Raw genomic sequence first — 25,735 nt, 5'->3', positions numbered from 1 at the left:
CAGCAATAGGGTTGGATGCATTCGCTCACCCCTGGCATTACCAGCTGTGCTATGCCTTTCCCCCCTTTCCTCTAATTCCACTAGTACTGAGGAAATTCAGGGAAGAAAGGACAGACTTAATACTAGTCACTCCTTTTTGGCCAAAAAGACCCTGGTTCGCGGGTCTTCGAAACCTAGCCTCGAAGCCCCCATGGAGGTTACCACTCAGAAAAGATCTGTTATCCCAGGGGACAGTAAGTCATCCAGAAGTGGAACTCCTGCAGCTAACCGCCTGGTTTCTGAGGAGGACCTGTTAAAGGCTAAAGGTCTCTCAGATAAAGTAGTAAAGACCCTGCTGTCCAGTAGGAAGGCAGTTACACAGGCAATTTACATGAAGGTCTGGAAAAAGTTCAACTCCTGGTGCAGTTCTAGAGAACTCAAGGTCAAGAGCACGGTGTCCGTCTTGGAGTTTCTCCATGAAGGAATGGAGAAGGGTCTCGCAGCCAGTACCCTGAAGACTCAGGTGGCTGCCTTATCAGTTTTCTTTGAAAAGACTTTATCTAAAGAAACTTTAATTTCTAGATTTTTTAGGGCTCTTGCTCGAAATAGACCAGTAGCCCTTAAAGACTTTCCCAGTTGGGATTTGTCTACAGTTTTACAGGGTCTCTCGGGAGCACCGTTTGAACCCTTACAAGAAGCTTCTTTACAGAAGGTGGTTTTAAAAACAATCTTTTTGGTGGCCATCACCTCGGCCAGGAGAGTCAGCGAGCTCCAAGCTCTAGCTATTACAGAACCCTTCCTTAGAATTTATCAGGACAGGGTGGTACTGAGGACGGATCCAGCATTCCTACCGAAAGTATCCTCAACTTTCCATCGATCACAGGAAATAGTGTTACCTACATTCTCTGCAAGCCCAGCAAATGCAGGAGAGGAAGTTTTTCACACATTGGATGTGAGAAGATGTCTTTTACAGTTTCTGAAAGTTACTAAAGAATTTAGAAAATCAAACGCCCTCTTTGTGATATTTTCTGGATCACGCAAGGGGGAGAAAGCTTCTAAAAGTACGCTGGGTAGGTGGCTTAAGTTGGCTATAACAGAAGCCTATAAAGCAAAAGGAGAAATACCTCCCTCAGGTATTGCTGCCCACTCTACTAGATCCACGGCAGTTTCCTGGGCTGAAAGGGCCGGTGCCACGCCTGAACAAATCTGCAAGGCTGCCACTTGGTCCAGTTATTCGACATTTCTCCGGCATTACCGGTTAGATCTACTGTCTGCAGCAGATCAGGCCTTCGGCAGGAAGGTACTGCAGGCAGTAGTCCCGCCCTAGGGTAAGTTTCTCGGTTATCCTCTCCGGGGTTGTCCTGAAAGGCGATTTGAGAAAGACTCAGTTAGACTTACCGGTGACGGTATTTCTAAGAGCCTTTCAGGACAACCGTTACTTCCCTCCCTAGGTTATGCTTAGTAAATGTATTAAGTTCTACCATGGTGTTGTGCTTTCTGTGCTTTGTTTTCCAGCGTCGGAAGGCCACAATAACTGAAGCCATGGAGGAGGAGGAGGTGTTTTTAAAGTGGGCATGTGTTTCCTGATTGCAAGGTGGAGCTACTCTCTCCGGGGTTGTCCTGAAAGGCTCTTAGAAATACCGTCACCGGTAAGTCTAACTGAGTCTTTTTTTTACATACTACCACCATTCATTGTCCCTGATCAGCATCACACAAGTCATGATGACGCTGTACTGCACTGGTGACGGGGTGATATTTCTATATTTTCCAAAAAATGGTGACCAAAAATTGCAACTTCAAAAAAACTCAGCATGCCTCTTTTTTTGTTTAATACGTTTTTGTTAAAGACAAGAGAGACAATACAAATGCTTTTACATGAAACCGCTAGTAGGCCTTGCAACAGTATAACATTCAGGGTCATAAGAATCGCATATAGGTACTTTCATTTTCCTTAGACCATTCTATCACTTCCATTGCGGCCTAACAACGCGTCAGTACCGTATCCTGTCATTTACGTTAACATACATTATAGGAATAGAGGGGAGAAGAAGGGAAATTGGGGAAAGGGGGGTAGAATGGGAGGGGGAGATGTTCGCCTCAGCCAGATGCCTTGTATCAAATGTTCTATTTATTAATACTTTACGTAGCTGGAGCTATAATTTCCATGTAGGCGGATGTATATTTGAAGGCAAACCAACTGGACCATATTTTCTTTGCTAGATCGGCTTTGTTTCTAATAAAGTATGTTAGATCCTCCATATAGTATATGTGGTCTACTTCCATTAACCATTGATGTAATGTAGGTGTAGTTGATTTTTTCCAATAACGGGGGATAAGAGCTTTAGCTGCATTTAGTAAATGTGGTGTTATAGATTTCTTATATGATCTTATTGGTTTGTCTGTACGATGCAGCAATACTATCCAGGGGTCATTGGGAACCTCAAAACCCTGAATCTCTTTAATCCAGTAAAGAATAGTCAGCCAATAAGATCGAATAAGCGGGCAATACCACCAAACATGGGCATGTGATGCCCGTTCCCCACATCCACATCAACAGAGGTGTGTTGTTTGTGGGAATGTTTTATGTAGCACCTCTGGGGTGTAATGCCATTGTGTCAAAAGTTTGTGGTTAACCTCCGCCAATTTTCAGGACAAAGATGATGAGTGAGACAAAAGGAGGATTGTAGATCTTTGAGTCTCTGTAAGCTCCTTGTCTAAGTCCTTCTTCCATCTGCAGATGAAACAAGGATAACCAGTGGAAATGCAAGTGTTCGTAATGCTTGATAAATGTAGGAGAGCGGTTTCTCAACCGGCTGGTCATCTGTAAAAGCAGCTTCTATTGGTGATAGGTCAGAAATTTCTCGTATAGGTTTTGGAAGAGAGTTAATAAAAGCTGATAGTTGGTGGTATCGCCATTGGTCCATTAGTGACGTTGTTGGTGTGGATATGAGCGTAGAGAGGGGTACTATGCCAGATGTAGTAGCGACTTGGTGTAGTAAGACTGTTCTCGACATTCCAAGAATGGAGCCTGGGATCTATGTTCCCAGGCGGGAAGTAGTTATGGCAAGTCAGGGGCATCAGGGGAGAGTTGTGTGACCAATTATGCATTTTACACAGCGAATCCAAAGACATTAGGGTGGAGCGTGTAAGCGGCGAGGTATTTGGATAACGTTCTATGCTTCCTTGGTATCCAAATTTGTGTGTAAAGATCTGAGCCGCTAAGTTCTATTTCTAAGGATACTGTCTGTAAAATTCCATTCTCTCACTGATCTGTCGACTCCGGTCATGTTGATTAGAAGACAGATTTATTACAGATGTACCAGTACAATGGGGTGATAGAACTCTTACAGCAAGAAGTTCCACAGCAGAATAACACCAGGAAATCTGTGCACAAAGTTATTTTATAGCAGTATTTGGCAACCTGCCATTGGCTAAGGCACACTGGTGACTCATGGTGCATTGTCCGCTTTATTTCCAAATCCAGCGTGCCTGTCACAAGGTTTCCTATTATGGTAACTTGCTAGTTCTTTAAGTATTGTTTTAGGCATTGGTTGGAACTGAGCAAATTGCATAAACAATAATTCACGCCATTTTAGCTAGAAAAAGAGAATATAAGGAACAAGGCAAATGTCAATATCACCTGTAATTCTTTGCATATTTCTTCTCAGATACCCAGAGCTTGGAGTCCTTGTGATATTTCCAATCAGAAATTCTGTTCAATATAACTGCTAGGAAATATCGTTTGGCAAAGCTAGACCTTCTCTTTTGGATCTAGTAAGAAGAGTCCTGGCAAGTCTGGGCACCTTCTGTTCCAGACATATCTGCATATCATAGATCTCAATGGTGTAAAAAAGCCCGCAGGAATTCTATATGGGATCATTTGGAACAAGAATAACAACCTGGGCAAAATGTTCATTTTCACCACACTTATCCTTCCCACTCACCATGCCTCTTACTAAAATCCGAGACTGTCTACTATCGAAAAGGAGGTCATTTGGGTGGTGTTTTTACTGTCCTGGCATTTTAAGGGCCTCAAGAAATGATCTGCATCAGGATAGATACATTTTCAAATTATATACAGTTGGGCTCATAAGTTTACATACCCTCGCAGAATTATTTCCTGGCCATTTTTCAGAGCATATGAAAGATAACACAGAAAAATTTCTTTCACTCATGGTTAGTGTTTGGCTGAAGTAATTTATTATGAATCAACTGTGTTTACTCTTTTCAAATCATAATCCCAACAGAAACTGCCCAAAAGTTTACATACTCTGGTGATTTTGGCCTGATAACATGCACACAAGTTGACAGAGGGGTTTGAATGGCTATTAAAGGTAACCATCCTCACCTGTGATCTGTTTGCTTGTAATTAGTGTGTGTATAAAAGGTCAATGAGTTCCTGGACTCCTGACAGACCCTTGCATCTTTCATCCAGTGCTGCACTGACGTTTCTGGATTCTGAGTTATGGGGAAACCAAAAGAATTGTCAAAGGATCTGCGGGAAAAGGTAGTTGAACTGTATAAAACAGGAAAGGGATATAAAAAGATATCCAAGGAATTGAGAATGGCAATCAGCAGTGTTCAAACTCTAATCAATAAGTGGAAAATGAGGGTCACTGTTGAAGCCAAACCACAGCCAGGTAGACCACCTAAAAATTTCAGCCACAACTGCCAGGAAAATTGTTTGGGATGCAAAGAAAATTCTACAAATAACTTCAGGGGAAATACAGGACTCTCTGAAAACGTGGTGTGGCTGTTTCAAGATGCACAATAAGGAGGCACTTGAAGATAGATGGGGTGCATGTTCGAGTTGCCAGAAGGAAGCCATTACTACGCGAATGCCACAAAGTATGCCGCTTCCAATATGCCAAACAGCAGAGACAAGCCTCAAACCTCCTGGCACAAAGTCATTTGGAGTGATGAGACCAAAATTTAGCTTTTTGGCCACAACCATAAATGCTACATTTGGAGAGGAGTCAACAAGGCCTATGATGAAAGGTACACCATTCCTACTGTGAAACATGGCGGTGGATCGCTGATGTTTTGGGGATGTTTGAGCTACAAAGGCACAGGAAATTTGGTCAAAATTGATGGCACGTTGAATACAGTATGTTATCAAATACTGGAGGAACATTTGCATTCAGCCAGGAAGCTGCGCATGGGACGTACTTGGACATTCCAACGTGATAATGATCCAAAACAAAAGGCCAAGTCGACCTGTCATTGGCTACAGGAGAATAAAGCGAAGGTTCTGTAGTGGCCATCTCAGTTTCCTGACCTCAATATCTCTGGGGAGATCTCAATGCAAGGCAGCCCAAGAATTTACAGGAACTGGAGTATTTTTGTTAAGAGGAATGGGCAACTTTACCATCTGAAATGATAAAGAGCCTCATCCACAAATACCACAAAAGACTTCAAGCTGTCATTGATGTTAAAGGGGGCAATACACGGTATTAAGAACTGGGATATGTAAAATTTTGATCAGGGTCATTTGGGTAGTTTCTGTTGTCATTATGATTTTAAAAAGAGTAAACCCAGTTGATTTGATAATAAATGGCTTCAGCCAAACACCAACCATGAGTGAAAGAAAAACTTTTGTGTTATCATTGGTATTCTCTGCAAAATGGCCAAGAAATCACAATGCCAGGGTATGTAAACTTATGAGCACAACTGTAAGATAGAGCTATCTATCTATCTATCTATATATATATATATATATATATATATATATATATATATATATATATATATATATATATATATATATATATATATATATGTATATGTATGTCTATCATAGTTTGTAGACGCTATAACTTTCACACAAACCAGTTAATATACACTAATTTCCCTCCTTCATCTTCCAGGGCAGCTTCTTGAGAGATCATTGGCTCAGTCTTCTACAGGAAACACAAACCAGACACAATTTAAAAGGCCCCTCCCTCTCCTCTAACCCTCAATTGTTATGTTCTTTAGGTCTGATTACTGTGGTTAGCTGACCCCCTTTTTTTTTTTGTTATACTTGTTATACTCAGGCTGGTTGTGGCTGTAACAAATAAAAAGTGAAAAATGACTGCGCTCCTACCTAAACATTCCTCTATATTACACAAGCTGCAGCTACTAAGATGTGATACACACCAAAAATGTCAGCCAAAAAGAAAACGTGTAGCTGCGCTGACCATATATTTCCAACTCCCAAAAACTATAATTGGTTTTTATACTATCACAATATTCAAAACCATCACTATAGTGAGTGAAATTATTAAATAATAAATTAATGGTTCTCAATAAATTTAAATTCATCAATATGTACAAAAATGAGAATTACACTGATACTACTACTAATAAATAGGCAAAATGAAAATTGATAATTAATAAAGAATCTTGAACAAATCAATAAATAAATGTGAAAAAATGTCCCAAAGCCCAAAGTGAAGAAATCCAAAATAATAGTCCGTTCAATAATTATAATTTTAATCAAAACGTGCAATCTTCCAATCACCAAAAACATGCTAAACACCGCTAGAAATGCACGCTTACCAAAGGCAAGCGTTTAATCGCTCACTCAGTGTACACAGCAGGGTCTCTCAGATGGATCTTATATTTCCAAAGATTTAGGCTGGAATCACCCTCGGAAGGCTCCCACATATACACAGATGGTCTCAGTCCTTAGATGTGGTGGCTAAATTAGATTTACTTGTTCATGCTAAGAGGGGGTTCATTTTACCAGAAAAGCTGCATCTTTGTCACTTTGTGTGAGCTAATGGAAGGCAGGTAGTTGATCCCATGCATGTTCTTTCTTCATGCAAACACACAGGTTGCTCCCGGTTTTTGGTTGTGGCTGTGTCTGCAGTATTTTCTGCATGTGTAGGCCGAGAAGGCCTCCCCCCCCCCGTTTACATGGTGGTTACTAGCCTTTGTTTCCTGGGCTGTGGTGACTTCCACTCCCCATCGTTTTTGGCCGGCGTCTTGCAGGGTGCTAGGGCGAGTAGAAGAGCACCTTCCTCATGTTTCACTCCGCTTTGGGTGTACCAAAATGGCATCAGACGGTACACTTCTGGTGATCCGGCAAGATGGCACCAGAAGTGGCGCAACGCACTTCCAGATGTTGATTCTTTTAAAAAGGATCTGTTGAGTGTGTCACGCTGCTGGGTGTTCACTGCTGTAGAAGTAGCTCTGCAAGCAGACGGTGGTCAGCACATGCAGTGTCGCTCTCCTGCCTGTCTCAAGTCCTCTCCCATTAGAGTATGGATACTGAGGACAGCCCTGAGAATGGAGCACCCTCTCAAGCTGACCCAGTGGCTGCATCCAGGTCCAAAACTTCTTCCTGTCTGGCCTGACCTTATCTACTGCCCTGACAGGTTTTGTTTTAGTCTCCTCTAGCTCCCCCAACTGGTTTAAAGGTAGAGGCTTCATGAATCTAGCTGTGAAATCCCAGGCCTCCCAACAAGGATTATAATGGAGCCCTGAGATCAAGTGGTGCAGACTGCATCAGCTTAGAGTGCAGAGCAGACATAAAGGGTTCCATATTTGGACCCATCCATTCTGGAAATGTATTCAATCTGGTTATACAACCCATCTCGCGTAACCTGGAAATACCCTTCAAAGGGCTTGGTCAGGAGGGGGTTAAATCATTCCAGGGCTGACGTGGTTAAGGGGGGTATATGATCAACATGTATAAATACATAAGTGGCCCATATAGTGAACTTAATGTTGTTATTCACTTTAATGTCATCGCAGAGGACATGGGGCCGCTCTTTACATCTGGAGGAAAAGAGATTTAATCTCTAAATATGGAAAGGCTTCTTCACAGTAAGAGCTATGAAAATTTGGAAAAGACTCCCTCAAGAGCTGGTTCTGGCCAACGCTGTAGATTTGTTTAAAAAAAGACCTGGATTCTTTCCTAAATGCACATAATATAACTAGATACTAATATTTATAGGTAAAGTTGATCCAGGGAATATCCGATTTACTTATTAAGGGATCAGGAAGGAATTTTATTCCCTGCTGCAGCAAATTGGATCATGCTTTATTGGGGTTTTCTTTCCTCTTCCTCTGGATCAACTATGAGCATAGGATTATCTGTGGAGGTTTTCTATTTGTGTGTGTGTTTTTTTTTTTTTCTATGTTGGATGAACTTTGTAACTAAAAATATATGTATATAATTCTTTGTTTTTTTTTAATGTACATTTTATTGTATTCAAAAATATATTTCCTGGGAAACAAATTATTGTTCTTGCACATATTTTCAAAATTCTTTTTAAATATTTTCTGCTTTTAGGTGCTGGTATTCAGTATCTGCATTCAAATCGTATTATACATAGAGACTTGAAACCAGAAAATATTGTGCTACAGGACTGTAATGGGAAGGTGAGATGATAATAGAATATATGGAAACTACGATTGTATGATTTTTGGCTTGCTGTGCCTGTGGTTAGGCAATGATGTTTACCCCACAATGTGCCCTGCTCTCACGTAATGTGCCCTCCTCCCACATAGTGTACCCCCCTTTGTACTGTGCCCTCCTTATCCCCTGTACAATTTTTATGTCAAGTTGCACCAGAATTGAGCAAAAAAAAAAAGAAAGAAGAAAAGCAAAGCAAGCACAAGTTTCACATTAAATATATCTGTTTTAATATTTATTGCTATTTCTAAAAATTGTCATGTCAACAGCTCACTGATCATATCAATGTTCCTTGAGCTGTAGAAATGAAAATTATTTCAGGGGTTCCCCCAAGATCTCAGACTTTTTGCCAGGGGTTCCTCAAAGGACCCCGATTTTTTTGCTGATATTTTGTAATGATGATACTTCAATAAAGAGAATGATGATACTTGCCACTGTCACCTGTGATCCATATGCATCTTTTCACACGCCTCTCGTATGCAGCTTGCCACTATCACCCGCCACTCGTATGCAGCGTGTCTCCTGCCACTCGTATGCAGCGCGTCTCCTGCCACTCGTATGCAGCGCGTCTCCTGCCACTCGTATGCAGCGCGTCTCCTGCCACTCGTATGCAGCTTGTCACTACTTATACTACTTCTGGCAGGATCTCCCCAGGGTCGTCTGAGCAGGGGGGTGGGGGTGGTTGAGAGATAACTATCTTCTCTGCTTGCCCGCAGCTGCAGCTCTGTGAACAGTAGTCTTTGCAGGCCTGCTGTAGGGGTGGAACATCGGTGATTCGAGGTGGGCAGTAAGAGAGGGTGTCATCTCTCTGCTGCCCGCTGCACCACTGACAGAGAAGCCTTTGTGGCCCCGGCTGCAGAAGTGCCACGGGCCGGGACCGCAACTCAGGGGTTGGGCATCCCTTCTTTAAATGGTATCTGGAGGAGGAGATTGGCTGCAGCGAGCACCACTTGGGGACAGGGGGAGGTCTTGCCATCACTGGTAAGTGTCTGACCGATACTGATTATTTGAAAAATTGTGAATATCGACTCAGATAATTGGTCGACCCCTATTAAAAAGGTTGAGAAACACTGGTTTAGAGTATAACTAAGCTTTTTACTGGTGATTGGTTCTGGACTATTTCTATATATATATATTTTTTTTTATTATTATATTTCATTTAAGCTTTTATTTCAATAAAAATGTGTTGACATTGCAACATCTATAAATTTTTCTCATTACTTATACTTTTAGATTGTGCATAAAATTATAGACTTGGGATATGCCAAAGATCTAGATCAAGGAAGCCTATGTACATCGTTTGTTGGGACCTTACAGTATTTGGTATGTATGCAATTGTTCTGCTTAATTAATAACTAGCATTAATGATCCTAGTCTGCAGAAGTATTCCTGTGCATGGTACCCAGCTGTTCATAATACAGTTAGATGGTGAAATAACAGCCCCATAACATATACAGTGCCTTGAAAAAGTATTCACACCCCTTGAAATTTTCCACATTTTGTCATGTTAGAAACAAAAATGTAACTGTATTTTATTGATTTTTATGTGATAGACCAACACAAAGTGGTACAAAATTGTTAAAAATAAATATCTGAAAAGTGTAGTGTGCATTTGTATTTAGCCCTTTTTACTCTGATACCCCTAACTAAAATCTAGTGGAACAAATTGCCTTCAGAAGTCACCTAACGTCCACCTGTCTGTAATTTAATCTCTGTATTAATACAGCTGTTCTATGAAGCCCTCAGAGGTTTGTTAAAGAACTTAGTGAACAAACCGCATCATGAAGGCCAAGGAACACACCAGACAGATCAGGGATAAAGTTGTGGAGAAGTTTAAAACAGGGTTAGGTTATAAACAAATATCCCAATCTTTGAGCATCTCACGGAGCACTGTTAAATCCATCATCTGAAAATGGAAAGAGTATCTCACAACTCCAGACCTACCAAGACATGGTTGTCCACCTTAACTGACAGGCCAGGCAAGGAGAGCAGCCAAAGAGGCCCATAGTAACTCTGGAGGTGCTGCAGAGATCCACAGCTCAGGTCCACAGGACAATTATTAGCTGTGCACTCCACAAATCTGGCCTTTATGGAAGAGTGGCAGGAAGAAAGCCGTTGTTGAAAGAAAGCTATAAGAAGTCATGTTTTTATAAAAGAAAACTGACCAAAGCCTTCTATCATTACTCTCACTATTTATAACATCGAGAGAAAAGGAAAAATAAATAAACCTCCTTATGTCACTCCTCGAAATCTAGGAGGCTAATGCCGTAGCCAGTTCAAAGCATAAAGAGAAAAAAAGGTTTTTTCTCCCCGTCTGGACTCTGCTAAGAGAAGAGAATGTCCAAAGAAGGACAAAGATAGCTACTAATGGCTATAGCGGACAAATAAGGAATTTAGCAAAAATATCGATATCCAAGAAGTCATGTTTGCAAGAAGCCATTTGGGGGACACAGCAAACGTGGAAGAAGGTGCTCTGGTCAGATGAGACCAAAAGTGAACTTTTTAGCCTAAAAGCAAAATACTGTGTGGAAGAAAACTAACACTCCACATCACCCTGAGAACACCAACCCCACCGTGAAACATGGTGGCGGCAGCATCATGTTGTGGGGATGCTTTTCTGCAGAATAGACAGGGAGGCTGGTCAGATTTGATGGGAAGATGGATGAGGCCAAGTACAGGGCATTATTAGAAGAAAACCTGTTGGAGTCTGCAAAAGACTTGAGACTGGGGTGGAGGTTCACCTTCCAGCAGGATAACGACCCTAAACGTACAGCCAGTGCTACAATGGAATGGTTTAGATCAAAGCATTTTCATGTGTTAAGCCCCATACACACTATCAGATTTTCTGCTGATTTTTGTCTTCAGATTTACCAAAACCATGTAGTACAAGGGCCTGCCTGATTGCATACAAATTGAAACTCTAAGGTTTGACCTCATATTATATGGTTTTGTTAAATCTGAAGGAAAAAAATCTGCAGAAAATCTGATAGTGTATATGGGGCTTTAGAAGTCAAATTCCAGACCTAAATCAAATTTGTGACTGGCAAGACTTGAAAATTGTTGTTTGGACTCGCTCCATCCAATCTGACAGAGCGTGGGCTATTTTGCAAAGAATGGGCAAAAAAAAAATCACTCTAGATGTGCAAAGCTGGTAGAGACATCCCCAAAAAGACTTGCAGCCGTAATTGCAGCGAAAGGTGGGGCTGAATATAAATGCACACCACACTTTTCAGATATTCATTTGTAAAAATATGGAAAACCATATAATATTTTCCTTACACTTCAAAACTATGTGTCACTTTTGCGTTTGTCTATCACATAAAATCCCAATAAAATACGTTTAAGTTTTTGGTTGTAACATGAGAAAATGTGGAGAATTTCAAGGGGTATGAATACTTTTTCAAGGGACTGTAATTCACTTATGCATAACAAAGAAGTGAACTTTAAAGTCCACGTGTAAAAATCCCAAACTACTTTACAGACAAGTGTGCCAATTCCTTTACCAAAGAGTAATGATAGCCAAATGAGATCAACAGTGCTGAAATCATCCAATTGGGGGAGCACCACTAAGGATACAACTGACTCCAATTCCTCCACAGTCCTTCACAGGTTATTCAAAGCCAGCAACTCAGTTATAGTGGTTAGAAGAAAGAACAAAAGATAATAGAGTAGTATACCAAAACCACATAATTATTATTATTATTATTAACGATTTATATAGCGCCAACAGTTTACGCAGCGCTTTACAATGTATAGGGGAGACAACACAATTACAGTACAATACAAAAGGTACAGGAGGGCCCTGCTCGTAGAGCTTACATTCTAAAGGGAGGGGGTGGTGGTACAAAAGGTAATAGCGGTAGAGATTGATTTGATGGGGGTGGCTTGGGGACAGTTAGGTGGGTGTGGGATGGACTTCCCTGAATAAATGAGTTTTCAGGGAACTCTTAAAGGTGGACAGGTTAGGGGCTTAATTATTATTAATATTATTAATTATAATAATTTAATAATATAATAAAATATTATTAATAATAATAATAATAATAAATAATAATAATTGTATAAGAATTTCCAGGTCTTCTCTCTGTGGTATATTGAGAGACAACACTTTGATGCCCTTATCATGACATCATATTTAGGAAAGGCAGAAAAACTGTTGTAATTTATCCTTAAGCCATTTTATATCTGTTATGTCTTTTCCTTTAACTGTAGGCCCCAGAACTGTTTGAAAACAAGCCATACAGTGTCACAGTGGATTACTGGAGCTTTGGTACAATGATTTTTGAATGTATAGCTGGTTTCAGGCCATTTCTACATAACATGCAGCCTTTCACTTGGTGAGTACTTTGCTGAAATTTTCTTTGCTGTAGAGGTATTGTTGTTTTTCTACAATTGAGCTGAACTTAGGTTGTTATGGTCACAGTGGGTCAGTGGCAGTAAATTCAACCTGGACTTTCAAAAGGAAAATGTAAAGTGACGTTATGACCCCTTTGACACTGACAGACCGATGGAGTCCAACTGTCAGTTTTTCAGGTGACCCCCGATTGGACCTTCCATAGCTCTCTATGAAGTGGGGATATCAGCCGACATGTGTCCGCTGACACCTGATGGCATCCGTTGCTGTCCACTAAAAACAGATGGATGGGGATTCATTCCCCATCTGTCTATTGGATCAGATGACAGTCAGAAAGGGACAGGCAGTCCATTTCTATGGACTGCCCCATAGAGAAGAGCGTGCTGTCTGTGTCCGCTCTGCATAGCAGAGCGGACACGGCCCTGTCATCCTCCTGCTGAGCAGGGATCAGCCCCACCTGAAAGGGGCCTTCAGCTTCATTTTCTTCTATTAAAATAACAAACATGCTATACTCACCCGCTCTGTGTAATGGTTTTGCACAGAACAGCCCCATACCTCTTCTTCTAGGGTCCCCCATCGGCGCTCCAGGCTCCTCCTCTTCGGCAAGTGCCCCCACTGAAAAATGCTTTCCCTGGGGGCACAGCCAATGACTCCAGCTGCTACTAATCTACCCAGGGAGGAGAGAGAAAGTGGCGAGAGCCGCTACTCTTGTGCACATCGCTGGATCAGATCAGGCTCAGGTAAGAATAAGGGGGGCGGGGGGTCATTCTGCAGCACAAAGTTTTTCACCTTAATGCATAGATTGTTCATCGCCAATAGGACCAATGCTCTTCTAAGTTGAACTCCTGGCAGATATAGAAGACTCTGTGTTCATTAATGCATCTTTTTTGCAGTGTGAGTCCCCCTCCATTTTTATTGGTACTTACAAATCTTGCATTAAAATTATTTGAGCAGTGGGGGAGCAGAACAGCATGAGTGGTTGTGCTGTAGTACAAGGACTGCCAGAGAGGATCGTGCAGCATGGTCTGTGGCCATAAATCACAATCCTTTGGCAGCTAAAACTGCTCCCATATGTGTTTTTTAATAGATTTTTTTTTTCTGCTTGAGGCAGCTTCTTCTCTGGAATGATGTCATATCATTTTGGGCCTCACATGTTTAACAGAAGTGTAATTTAATTTTTATTATCTTGTCCCTGTGATTTTCGATCATTTTAGTAAGGCCCCTTTCACACTGACGTCCCGTTCAGGCCCGCCTGTCAGTTTTTCAGGCGGACCTGAACGGGTGCTCCATAGAGCTCTATGGAGCGTCGGATGTCAGCGGTGACATGTCCGCTGACATCCGACCCACTCCGATCCGAAAAAGTGTAACGGAGGAAAAAGCTATTTTTTCATCCGTCTGCGGATCGGATCGGGTGACGACGGGCACTGTGGTCCGTCGTCATCCGATCTCCCATAGGGGAGAGCGGCGCTGTGACAGGTCCGTCCCTGCGCAGTGTGCAGAGACGGACCTGTCATCTCCCTGCTCAGCGGGGATCGGCGGAGTGATCCCCGCTGAGCAAACGGATATCCACGGGGCGGATCAGAACTGATCCGCCCCGTGTGAAAGGACCCTTATAGAAGCATTTTCATTGCATATTTAGCTTTGTAATCAGAGTGCAGGTGCTATACTCTCTTCTGACTGTGACCGAATGTAGAGCTGTCTTATAGCCTGGCTTTGCCACTGTATTGAATGTTGTGCATATTCTCATATACAGTGGATATAAAAAGCTTACACACCCCTGTTTAAATGTCAGGTTTCTGTGATGTAAAAAAAAAATTAGACAAAGATAAATTATTTCAGAACTTCTTGCATCTTCTTGCACCTTTAATGTGACCTGTAAACTGTGCAATTCAATTGAAAAACAAACGGGGGAAGTAAAAATAAAAAACTAAAATAATTTGGTTGCATAAAATGTGCACGTTCTTTTATTACTGGGGATGTAGCTGTGTTCAGAAATAAGCAATCGCATTGAAACTCGTGTTTAAATAGGAGTCAGTACACATTTGCCATTGTTTAAAGTGCCTCTGATTAACCCAGATACATTTCAGCTGTTCTAGTAGGTCTTTTTTGTTATTTTGTTAGTCGCATCCTACAGCAAAAGCCATGGTCCGCAAAGAGCTTCGGAATTATAAGAGGGATCTCATTGTTAAAGTGGAGTTCCACCCAAAAGTGGAACTTCCGCTCATTTGTTTCCTTCCCCCTCCGGTGCCACAATTGTCACCTTTCGGGGGGACAGAATACCTGTCTTTGACAGGTATCCTGTTCCCACTTCCAGGAGCCACAGCCGTGGATATTGACATGTCGCTCGGCCAGTAGAAGAGAGGAGAAGAGCCTCGCGCATGCACAGTAGAGTTCCCGAGCCGTAAAGCTACACTGCCAGGCTCCCTTGCCCTCAATTTCAGCGGCAGCACCCAACGGCTGATGGAAACACCAGCTGCAGTCCCGACATAGCTGGACTCCAGGACAGGTAAATGTCCTATTATTAAAAGCCAGCAGCTGCAGTATATGTAGCTGCTGGTTTTTAATTTTTTTCAGCAGTGGGCAGACCTCCACTTTAAAAGGTATCAGTCAGGAGATGGGTAAAAAATGTGTGTGTGTGTGTGTGTGTGTGTGTGTGTGTGTGTGTGTGTGTGTGTGTGTGTATATATATATATATATATATATATATATATATATATATATATATATATATATATATATATATATATATATATATATATTATATATACACATATATATAATAATTTCCAAGACATTATTTATACCATGGAACACCATGAATACAGTCAGCATCAAGTGGAGAAACTATGGAACAACAGTGACATTACCAAGAACTTGACATCCCTCCAAAATGTATGAAAAGACGAGAAGCAAACTGGTCAGGGAGGCTGCCAAGAGGCCTACAGCAACATTAAAGGAGCTATAGGAATATCTGGCAAGTACTGGCTGTGTGGTACATGTGACAATCTTCCGTATTCTTCATATGTCTGGACTATGGGGTGGAGTGGTAAGATGGAAGCCTTTTCTTATGAAGAAAAACATCCAAGCCCGGATAAATTTTGCAAAAACACTTCTGATGTCTCCCAAATGCATGTGGGAAAATGTGTTATATGTTTGGCGCAAAAACAACATTGTACATCACCAAAGTAACACCATACCCACAGTGAAGCATGGTGGTGGCAGCATAATGCATTGGGCCTGTTTTTCTTCAGCTGGAACAGGGGCCTCAGTCAAGGTAGAGGGAATGATGAACAGTTCCAAATACCAGTCAATATTGGCACAAAACCTTCAGGCTTCTGCTAGAAAGCTGAACCCGAAGAGGAACTTTATCTTTCAGCATGACAACGACCCAAAGCATACATCCAAATCAACAAAGGAATGCCTTCACCAGAAGAATAAAGTTTTGTAATAGCCCAGCCAGAGCTTAGACCTGAATCCGATTGAAAATCTATGGAATGATCTGAAGAGGGCTGTGCACAGGAGATGGAGTGTTTTTGCAAAAACAGTGGGCAAATATTGCCAAGTCAAGATGTGCCATGCTGGTAGACTCGTACCCAAAAAGACTGAGTGCTGTAATAAAATCAAAATGTGCTTCAACAAAGTATTAGTTTAAGTGTGTGCACACTTATGCAACCATATTATTTTAATGTTTTATTTTTTTACTTCTTTCCACGTAAAAGATTTCAATTTGTTGTTCAACTGAATTGTACAGTTATAGGTCACATTAAAGGTGGAAACTATTTCTTAGTCTTATTTTATTTATTTTTTTACACATAGAAGCCTGACATTTTAACAGGGGTGTCTAGACTTTTTATATCCACTGTATATCTCTCTATCTCACTGTCTAATATACAACTTCATTTGTCTTGTATTAGGCATGAAAAGATCAAGAAGAAGGATCCTAAGCACATCTATGCTTATGAGGAGATGTCAGGTGAAATTAGGTTCAGCATCCATTTGCCACAGCCCAATAACTTATGCAGGTATTTTGGAATGCTGGTTAACTTTTTCATTATATATGGCTGAAACTATATGTTAAGCTTTTCTAAATCTGATAATTTAAGGTTGGATCAGGGAACAATTTTACATCTGAAACCATGCCTCTGGCCAAGCCTGCTTAAATGACGGAAGGATTTTTCTGGCATATCGTTATTTCTTCATGCCGTACCCCATCCTCTTCTTTAGGCTTAAACATGCAAGTGTGCCTGGTGCAAACAGAGTTTTCTAAGAATGCTCAGTTAGTGGCCAGATCAGGTCTGCACAGCTGGTCATGGTCTAGACCAGTGATGGCGAACCTTGGCACCCCAGATGTTTTGGAACTACATTTCCCATGATGCTCATGCATTCTGCAGTGTAGTTGAGCATCATGGGAAATGTAGTTCCAAATACATCTGGGGTGCCAAGGTTCACCATCACTGGTCTAGACTCTGTAGACTGCCAAAGAGGTGCAGGTTATTTTGTAACCCCTATCAAATGTTATTGCTGTTTGTTGATTCAAACCCCTAAATTTTAGAGTTGTCACAGAGTAAAGCTCCATACACACAGGCAGAATGTCGGGAGACATTTGCCCGTACAAAAATTACCAGCCAACATTCTGCCCATGTGTATGTCGGTCTGTCCTTCGGCCGGCGTCAGTCAGCTGCTGGTTTTCCAGCATGCATATCTGACAAACTCCCAATCAGCACTCTGCCAATGGCTTATCGGAGTGTTCTGAGTGAGATCGGGCGAACCCCGCGAGGTTGCATGAAAAAAAACTGCAGTGGGTACCAGGCTCAAAGTGATTGTAAAGTCTCGTGTTTTTTTTTTTTCCCTGTAAAAAAAAAAAAAAAAAGCTATGGTTTTCCCAGGTTCCAAACTTGTTTACCGTAGTTACAGAGACAATAAAAACATCTGTCAACTGAAATACAATGGTATATAATTTTCCATCGTTTGAGGACATCCTGTTTAATTGTTACCAAGGAATTTGCTTGAGAAGTATCCCCTCAAACAAACTTGTCTGTTTCTAATGCCGTGTACACACAAAATTATCAGATGAATGACCGTCCATTTTTTTTTTCATTTTGGTCTTCATATCTAAAGTGAAGCGTTTACTAAGGTTACGAAAATTCTCATACGACAGAATAAAAATTCAGAAGTGATGTCTTGTATTGTATTTTCGGATTTAAACGAAAAACGTATAATCTGGTATCGCACGAAAAAAATTATTTTTGTTTGACCCATCGGATTAACTGTCTAACCATCAGATTATCATATGATTATTTTAAAAGCTGTATTTTTCGTCCTATCTTCTGATTGTGTGTACAGTAAAGTCTGATTATATAATATATATATTATATCTCAATATAGACATTTAAAATGCAACAGGGGAACCCCACACCATTTTTAACCCCTTGCCGACCAGCCGAAGTCTTTATACGCAAGAATACTTTTTTGCACGAAAATGCGAGCAAATACGTACAAAAAAAAGTCTGAAAAGGTAGATGCTCAAACAAGAGTATCATGTCCAAGAGGCCTAATACAGTGCTGTGAAAAAGTATTTGCCCCTTTCCTGATAAAAGTGGAAGGGGCTGTGAGAGGTCACCTGTTTTTGACAGGTACCTGTCCCCATTTTCCAGAGATCTCGCCACGGCAAGATTACTCAAAATTTCGCGCCATTCAGTGCAGCCCACTTCGCGCATGCGCAGTAGGGAACCAGCTGTGAAGCTGCAAAGCTGGTTTACCTTACAGACAATGGTGGCGGCAGCATCTGGGAGCCGATGGAAACCTAGGCTGGGGTATCGACATTGCTGAATTCCAGGACCGGTAAGTGTCCTAATATTAAAAGTCAGCAGCTACAGTATGTATGCATTATTCAGATCTCCACTTTAAATGATCCAGATCATCAAATAAATTTTAATGTAACACATAGATACCCCAATTAAATACAAAATGTAGTTTTTAAATGAGGATTTCATTTATTAAGGGAAAAAAGCTGTCCAAACCTGCCCGGCCATATGTAAAATAAGTAATTGCCCCTTAAAACCTAATAACTGGCTGTGTCACCCTTGGCAGAAACAATTGCAATCAAGTGTTTGTGATAACTGGCAGTGAGTCCTTCACTTTGCTGTGGAAGAATTTTGGCCCACTCTTCTTTGCAGAATTGTTTTAATTCAGCCACGTTGCAGGGTTTTCAAGCATGAACGGCCTGTTTTGGGATGCTGTGGCATGGCCCTATCGGATTTGTGTACTTTTTGATCAGCAGTGGCTTTCGCCTTTGAACTCTCCCATGGATGCCATTTTTGCCCCAGTCTCTTTCTTATTGTTCAATCATCAACACTGACCTTAAATATAAGTTCACCTTTTGGAACATGTAACATCAAACAGCAAACTCGCCTGACCTAAACCCCATAGATAATATGTGGGGTATTGTCAAGAGGAAGATGAGACACCAGACTCAACAATGTAGATGAACTGAAGGACCCTATCGAAGCAACCTGGCTTCCATAACACCTCAGCAGTGCTACAGGCTGATCACTTCCATGCCACACCGCATTGATGCAGTAATTCATGCAAATGGAGCCCTGACAAGGTATTCAGTGCTTACTATACTGTACATGGACGTAGTAAGCCAACATTCCTGTATTAAAAATCCTTTTTTTTTTCTTGGTCTTCTGTAATAATCAAATCTTCTGAGATACTGAATTTTGGGTTTTCACAAATTGAATTGAATTACTGAAATTAATTAACTTTTTCATTATATTTTATGGGATGCACCTTTTTATGCATTTTTCTTCCACGGGTAGTTAGTATAGATGTTAGAAGGGGGGTGAAATAATTTTAAAGATTAGTTAGTATAAGCCCAGAGATCCACTTTAATCAAAGCCCTTTTTTTCTTTTTCTTTATTTTTTTTGTTATTATCAGAGATCCGGTCTAAGTGAATGACTGGATGTTTTCTGTGTTTGCTATGTTCTACTTGACCTAGTTTTCTAAATCCACTGCAGGATTGAAGTAGGTTTTATATAAAATGTAATGCGATAAGCAGCTGTTAACTTGCTTTTTTACCCCTGGATTGCCACTCCTTTCATACCTTACAAACTAGAAGAGGGAAAGCTATGATGCACAAGACTCTTTATTGGCAGATGGCTGAAAGAAGTATTTATGTTCAGAAATATACAAGCTACATTGCCTGACTGTGTCTGACTTCACAACTTACTGACTGAGGGAAAAAGTACAGCAAGTGAGTTAAGGGGGAGCCAATGATCCTTTCTCTGCATCAGTGGCTCAAAGTGTTTAAGCCATTGCTCTGCATTGGATGACTACAAGCGAGAAGAAGAGGACATTTGTTGCAGCCTACATACCGTGTTCTGAGAGCTGATTTTCTTTTAAAGTGAACCTGTACTATGTCTACTTAGGCAAAAGTACCGGTAGCTGGTTTGCTTTAGAGAAAAAAGGTCACATATACTTGTTTGTAATAGCAGGTCTATTTGTTCTCCACTGCCGTATTGAACGCAGGCTCTGGAAAGAGATACTTTTGGAGCATGGTGGCACACTCCCAGTTTCTCCCATGTCAGCCCACAATACAGCCAATCACAAGTCCTGAATGCCGTGACATGGAGTCTGCGGACAGTCCTTAACCCTGTGTAGCTCTAGTCTAATGTTGCCTAACACCACAATTGTGTGGGGGCTCCAGGAGGCCATAATGGTGGCAGAGGAGAGCATAAAAGGCTCCTATTCATCAAATCTGTTGCTTTGCCATGATTTGACAAAATAAAGGTTTGCTTCAGTTTCAATGTCACACCCTAAGCGAGGTTTTTTTTTTTTTTGTCCCAAGCATTAATAAAATCATTTTCATTGTCAGTCACATTGATTGAGAGACGCTTGAAATTTACGGTTTGTTATTTACAGCAGTCCTTTTGTTCTACTGAGACAGGAAGAACTGTCTTTTCGCTACACTTATAGGCAACACAAAACTTTTAAAACAGAACAAAGAGTTTGATTAGTTTGGTGCAAACAAGAACAGACACAGATGATCTGCTCATTGCCTGTTACCTTAAGACACCCATATATTCTCTGCATTAAGGTGAAAAACCTTCCATGATCTGCTCCCCCCAAATACTTAACTGAGCCTGATATTGATCCAATGCTGTGCCCGAGAGCAGAAGCACTGCTCTTGCTCTTTCTCCCTCCTCACACGCCTCCGTGGTAGCTGCAGGAGCCATTGGCAGGCTCAGGGGTCATGGCTGAGCTGTGCTATGTGTGCCAATAGACACACACAATCATCTCTGCTCAGGATAGCCTGCACGATAGCCCCATAGCAAGTGGCTTGCTATGAGGGCACTTGAATGGGAGGAGGAGCCAAGAGTGCTAGTGGAGGAGCTCAAAAGAGAAGGTTTGGGGCTGCTCTATACATTGCACAGAGCAGGTAAGTAGAGCCTGTTTGCTATAAAAAAAAAAACACCTTTATAATCACTGTAGGTTCTGTGAATATTCTGCGTGTTCTAGTGAGAAAATAGATTTATTTATTTTTTTACCTTTTTTTTTTTTTTTTTTTTTTTTTTTTTTTTTACTTTGTTCTTTGTTGTTTTGGAAGCATCATGGTGGAGCACATGGAGACGTGGTTACAGCTTGTACTAAACTGGGACCCTCAGCATCGTGGCGGTGGTGTTGATGAGCATTCTGGACGCCCTCGTTGTTTTGTGTTAATGGAAAACATTCTGAACTTAAAGGTACATTGAGCTTGTTTTTTTTTGTGTGTGAAAATTGTGAAATCTAGCTACAGTAGTCAACTATTTGCAACGCTACTGGGGTTGCATTTTAATTTTCATTCTTCTATACCCCATCTACAGATTGTACACATTTTGAACATGACATCTGCTAAGATCATCTCTTTCCGCCTACAACCTGAGGAAAGTCTACACACTCTTCAGTCTAACATTGAAAAAGAGACTGGAATTAGTACCTGCAATCAAGAGTTGCTGCTTGAAATGGGAGTGTCTCTTGACCCCAGAAAGCCTGCCTCCCAGTGTGTGATAGATGGAGTGGTAAGTTCACAATACTTTGTTGGGCTCCATTTGTAATGGCCTCTGATGCCCTCTCTCCTCACCCCTGACAAACACCACACTTACCTGTCCCTGTTCCGCAAGTCTTCACCGCCAGGTCCTGCTCATTGCTTTCTCTATTCAGTCCAGTGGAATATTTGTATAACTTCCCCAGCGTATAGATATTCCTTTGGAATTAATGGAGATCTTGGTGCACATGCTCAGTAAGAGCAGGACCCAACTTTAAAGATCTTTAACCACTTCCCGCCCGGCCTATAGCAGAATGACTGCCAGGCGGTGGTTCCATTATCCTGACTGGACGTCATATGACATCTTCCAGGATAACAAGCCAGTGCACAACTGTGGGGGGCGCACAGCATGGCACTCGGTGGTGTGGTGTGTCACTCTGACGAACCGCATCTCCGATCGTGGTAGGGAGCCTCTGACGGGTTAGTATAAATGAGGATTCAGGCATTGGATTGCCAGAGGACTCTGTTCCTGGGGTATGGCAAAGCTAAAATTGGTGGTGGATGATTTGAAATCTTGACAAGGGATTGAGAAGATAATAACCACTGATGCCAGCTTCTCCAGTTGGTTTGAAGGTGGCTATAGTTCAGTGGACTTGGTTTTCAGAGGAGAAAATACTGCCTATCAGTATCTTGGAACTTTGGGCCAGTATGCCTTGCTCTGGATGTGGGGACAAACCAGTTGTAGGTTTAATCCGAGAATGTCTCTGCAGGGTCATATATATCTACCACCAGGGTGGCACCAAGAGTCATGCGGCTCAGGAAGGTGAAGCACATTCTGTCTGAGACAGTACAACAAGTGCTGTCTCTATCACTATTACATATTCCAAGTATAGAATAATGGCAGGGGGATCTCTTCAGGTGGATCTACTAGATTCCAAGTTCTACAACAAATTGGGACAGGTTGTGTCCGGGACGAGATTCCCACTGGCAATAGGGGTAGATGCACTGGTAACACCTTATGGACCCGTTCTCCCTTATTTGACGCTTTCTCTCTGATTCAACTTCTGCCACATCTTTTGAGAAGAGTCCGGAAGGGGGTAACACTGATAATAATGTTAGCCAAATTAGTCCAGGAGGGCTTGGTACACTGACATAGCAAGTCTTGCAGGGGTCGCTCCTTGGATACTCCCAGTCCAGCGGGACCTAATGGTCTTGAGTCCTGTATCTCAGCACTGTTGAGCCCTGGAAGCCAGCTTCGGAGAACTTCAATTACAAGACTTGGAAATATTCGCCTCTGGTGAAGCCAGGAAGTGACACCCGCAGAAATATGTGAGTGGGAAATTTTCTGTTTTGATTCTCCAGTCGGTAGGAGAAAGATTGGCTTCAAGTATCATTAAGGGTCAGAGTTCATCCCTATCAATTTTTTCCAGAGGCCGTTATTCTCACTTCTTCATAAAGCGTGTAACCTAGATAGTCCCGCCTGTCAGGACACTCTTGTGTCCTTGGGACTTGAATTTGATCTCGACTTTCCTTGCAGAGGCCATTTTTTGAACCAAACTGGAGATTCTGTTGGTCTTTTATCACGGAAACTGGCTTCTTTGGTTGCCATCACCTCACTAAGTGGAGTGTCAGAGTTGGCTCTTGCATGCGAGGAGCCATTTTTGGTCTCGCATCATAAGGTGATGTTGCGTTCTCATCCATTTTTTGCCTAGAGTAGTGTCTAGTTTTTCACTTGAATCAAGACAATGTCTTGCCTTCTTTTCTTGTTCAATATTTTTATTGAGTTTACATGAGAAGATTACAAACCATTCCAAAAGGATAACATTTGAGAATTAGGTATGGCCTGCAAGGCCCAAGACAATCAAAGTAACATGAAACAAAACTGAAACATTTGTCAGTATTTTAGACCTGGATCAGTGACATCAAAGACCGTCTTTCTGAGTTACAGGCACGCTAATTAAAGGTGGATTCTCATGGAGGTTTTAAGTAAATGAGTTACGGCTCTAGAGTAAGTTATATTGTACTGGGATTCTTTCTGGAAGGGAGGCAAAAGCCGACCTCTACCCGCTGAGATCCCCACCCCTCCCCTCCCCTCCCCTCATGGAGTGAGAGGTCTCACCAGATAACATACCCCACCAAAATCACATTTAGAACCCCCAAACTCGGGGGCCCGGGAGACCTTTGCCTCAAGCTGGAGTCGTATAGTCTGATGATAGAGGTCAGGGATGCTATTGGATGCTTTTCTGTCCTGATCTAAATCAGTTTACCCTCACAAACAGCCATCTGCAGTCCCCCAAAAATGGGGTCCACGAGGCATTCAAAGGAAAATATGCATATCTAAGCAAAGATTGTCACCTGATCCAGGAATATGTGTTATATAATGTCTTAAGCAAGGATAGATAAAGAGGAGGGAAGATAGAATGAGAGGAATAGGTGGTCTGCATTTTCGGCTAGGGAAGAATAAATGATAGAGATGCCACCCCTCTGATCCATGATACCAGAGCACCATTGTTCGTATCTGGTAGCTATTGGGGGGTTTGGTTTATTTGACCATAGGGTGTGCAAAAAAGTGTGTGATTTGTGAAAATCAAAATTTCTCTGAAATTGGCATTTCAAGCTTGCACACACAATATTGTATCGAGAGTGGTCCGATCAAGGATAAAAAGTGCCCTATTCTGGCCTTTATTCAGCCACTAGTGGAAAGCTAAAATATTCATGCCAGGGGGAAAATCGGGGTTATGAAATAAATGGGAGAGGGGTCTCATGGTAGAAATCAGTTTAGTTTAGTTTATGAAGCTTATTACATAGTGCTAGTAAGTGAGAAAGAGAAGAGGGTTTTGGAAGGTCTCTATAGGAGATAATCCAGAGTGTGATGGGGAACTGTCTGATTTTCCAGGGAAACCCAATCAGGTTTTAGACCCCTGGAATAGACTATAGAAAAGTGGGCCAGTTGTGCAGCCTGGCCACAAATTGGGAAGACCTAGACCTCCCTGTTTTTTAGGGCAGAAAATCATTTCTTTGGAGAAGCAATGCCCACCTTTCCCCCATATAAAGTTAATGATTTTAGACTGGAACCTATTTAGAGATAATTTTGGGATAGGTATAGGGAGGGAACGGAAAAGATATAACGGGCGTGGTAATAATGTCATCTTAATTGCGTTGAGTCTGCCCAACCATAATAGCCCGCACCATGCCCATGTTTTAACATCCTCTTTTAGCTGTCGATACATGTGAGGGTAATTAGAGGAGTATAGGTTGGCTAGATTGTTTGTTAACTTGATACCTAAATAATGAATCGAGTCAGTGGCCCTAGGAAATGGAAAGTGTTGTTTAAGTTGATCTAATAGTCTAGCTGGGACCGACATATTTAACGATACAGATTTAGATATGTTGACTGTAAGTCCTGAAATAGTACCAAAGTCCTTGAGTAGTCGAAGGACATTTGGGGTTGATATCAGAGGGGATGTGAGAAATGGCAGCATGTTGTCTGCGAATAGTGCACATTTGTGTTCAGAGCCGCATGTTACTCTCCTTATATCAGGATGATATCTAATGGCCAACGTTAAAGTTTCTATGGTGATGGCAAAGACCAAGGGAGAGAGGGGGCAGCCCTGTCTAGTTCCTTTTTGTATATTAAAAGCTTCTATGTAGTGACCCATAAGACGTATTTGAGCACTAGGTTTTGAATACAGCGCATGCATAGTCATCAGAAATTTAGGACCAAAGCCCCATATCTCTAGAATTTCAAAAAGGTATAACTAGGACACGAAGTGGAAAGTCTTTTGGAGATCAATGGATAGCAGAAAGACATCCTGTGGGGCCCCCTTATCCCAGTGGTAGTATAGTAGGGAAATTAGGTCTATTGCTGTCCTAGTCTGGTCGGGACCCTGTATTCCCAAGATGAAGCCCATCTGATCTTTATGTATGTACTTCGCTATAAAGCTTGAAAGCCTAAATGCAAGGAATTTCATC

At 41.6% G+C, this 25,735-nt stretch overlaps 1 protein-coding gene across 2 annotated transcripts in view; it reads left to right on the top strand.

The window, feature by feature from the left end:
* The window catches only part of CHUK (component of inhibitor of nuclear factor kappa B kinase complex), a 72,048-nt gene that overhangs the window by 15,943 nt on the left and 30,370 nt on the right, over positions 1–25,735 (top strand). Inside the window, exons 5-10 of one of the 2 annotated variants that reach the window (XM_077454049.1) lie at positions 8,261–8,349; positions 9,617–9,706; positions 12,596–12,720; positions 16,652–16,759; positions 21,347–21,482; positions 21,603–21,797. In XM_077454049.1, the coding sequence (XP_077310175.1) occupies positions 8,261–8,349; positions 9,617–9,706; positions 12,596–12,720; positions 16,652–16,759; positions 21,347–21,482; positions 21,603–21,797 (743 nt within the window). The remainder of the gene's footprint in view (positions 1–8,260; positions 8,350–9,616; positions 9,707–12,595; positions 12,721–16,651; positions 16,760–21,346; positions 21,483–21,602; positions 21,798–25,735) is intronic. The other variant, XM_077454050.1, reaches the window with a different exon arrangement.

The sequence above is a fragment of the Lithobates pipiens genome, unplaced genomic scaffold (genome assembly GCF_037356315.1).
Source record: "Lithobates pipiens isolate NorthernLeopardFrog02 unplaced genomic scaffold, aLitPip1_a1.2 Scaffold_25, whole genome shotgun sequence".
Lineage (NCBI taxonomy): Eukaryota > Metazoa > Chordata > Amphibia > Anura > Ranidae > Lithobates > Lithobates pipiens.
Note: the sequence above shows the minus strand (reverse complement) of the source record. Positions and strands in the feature narration are given on the sequence as shown.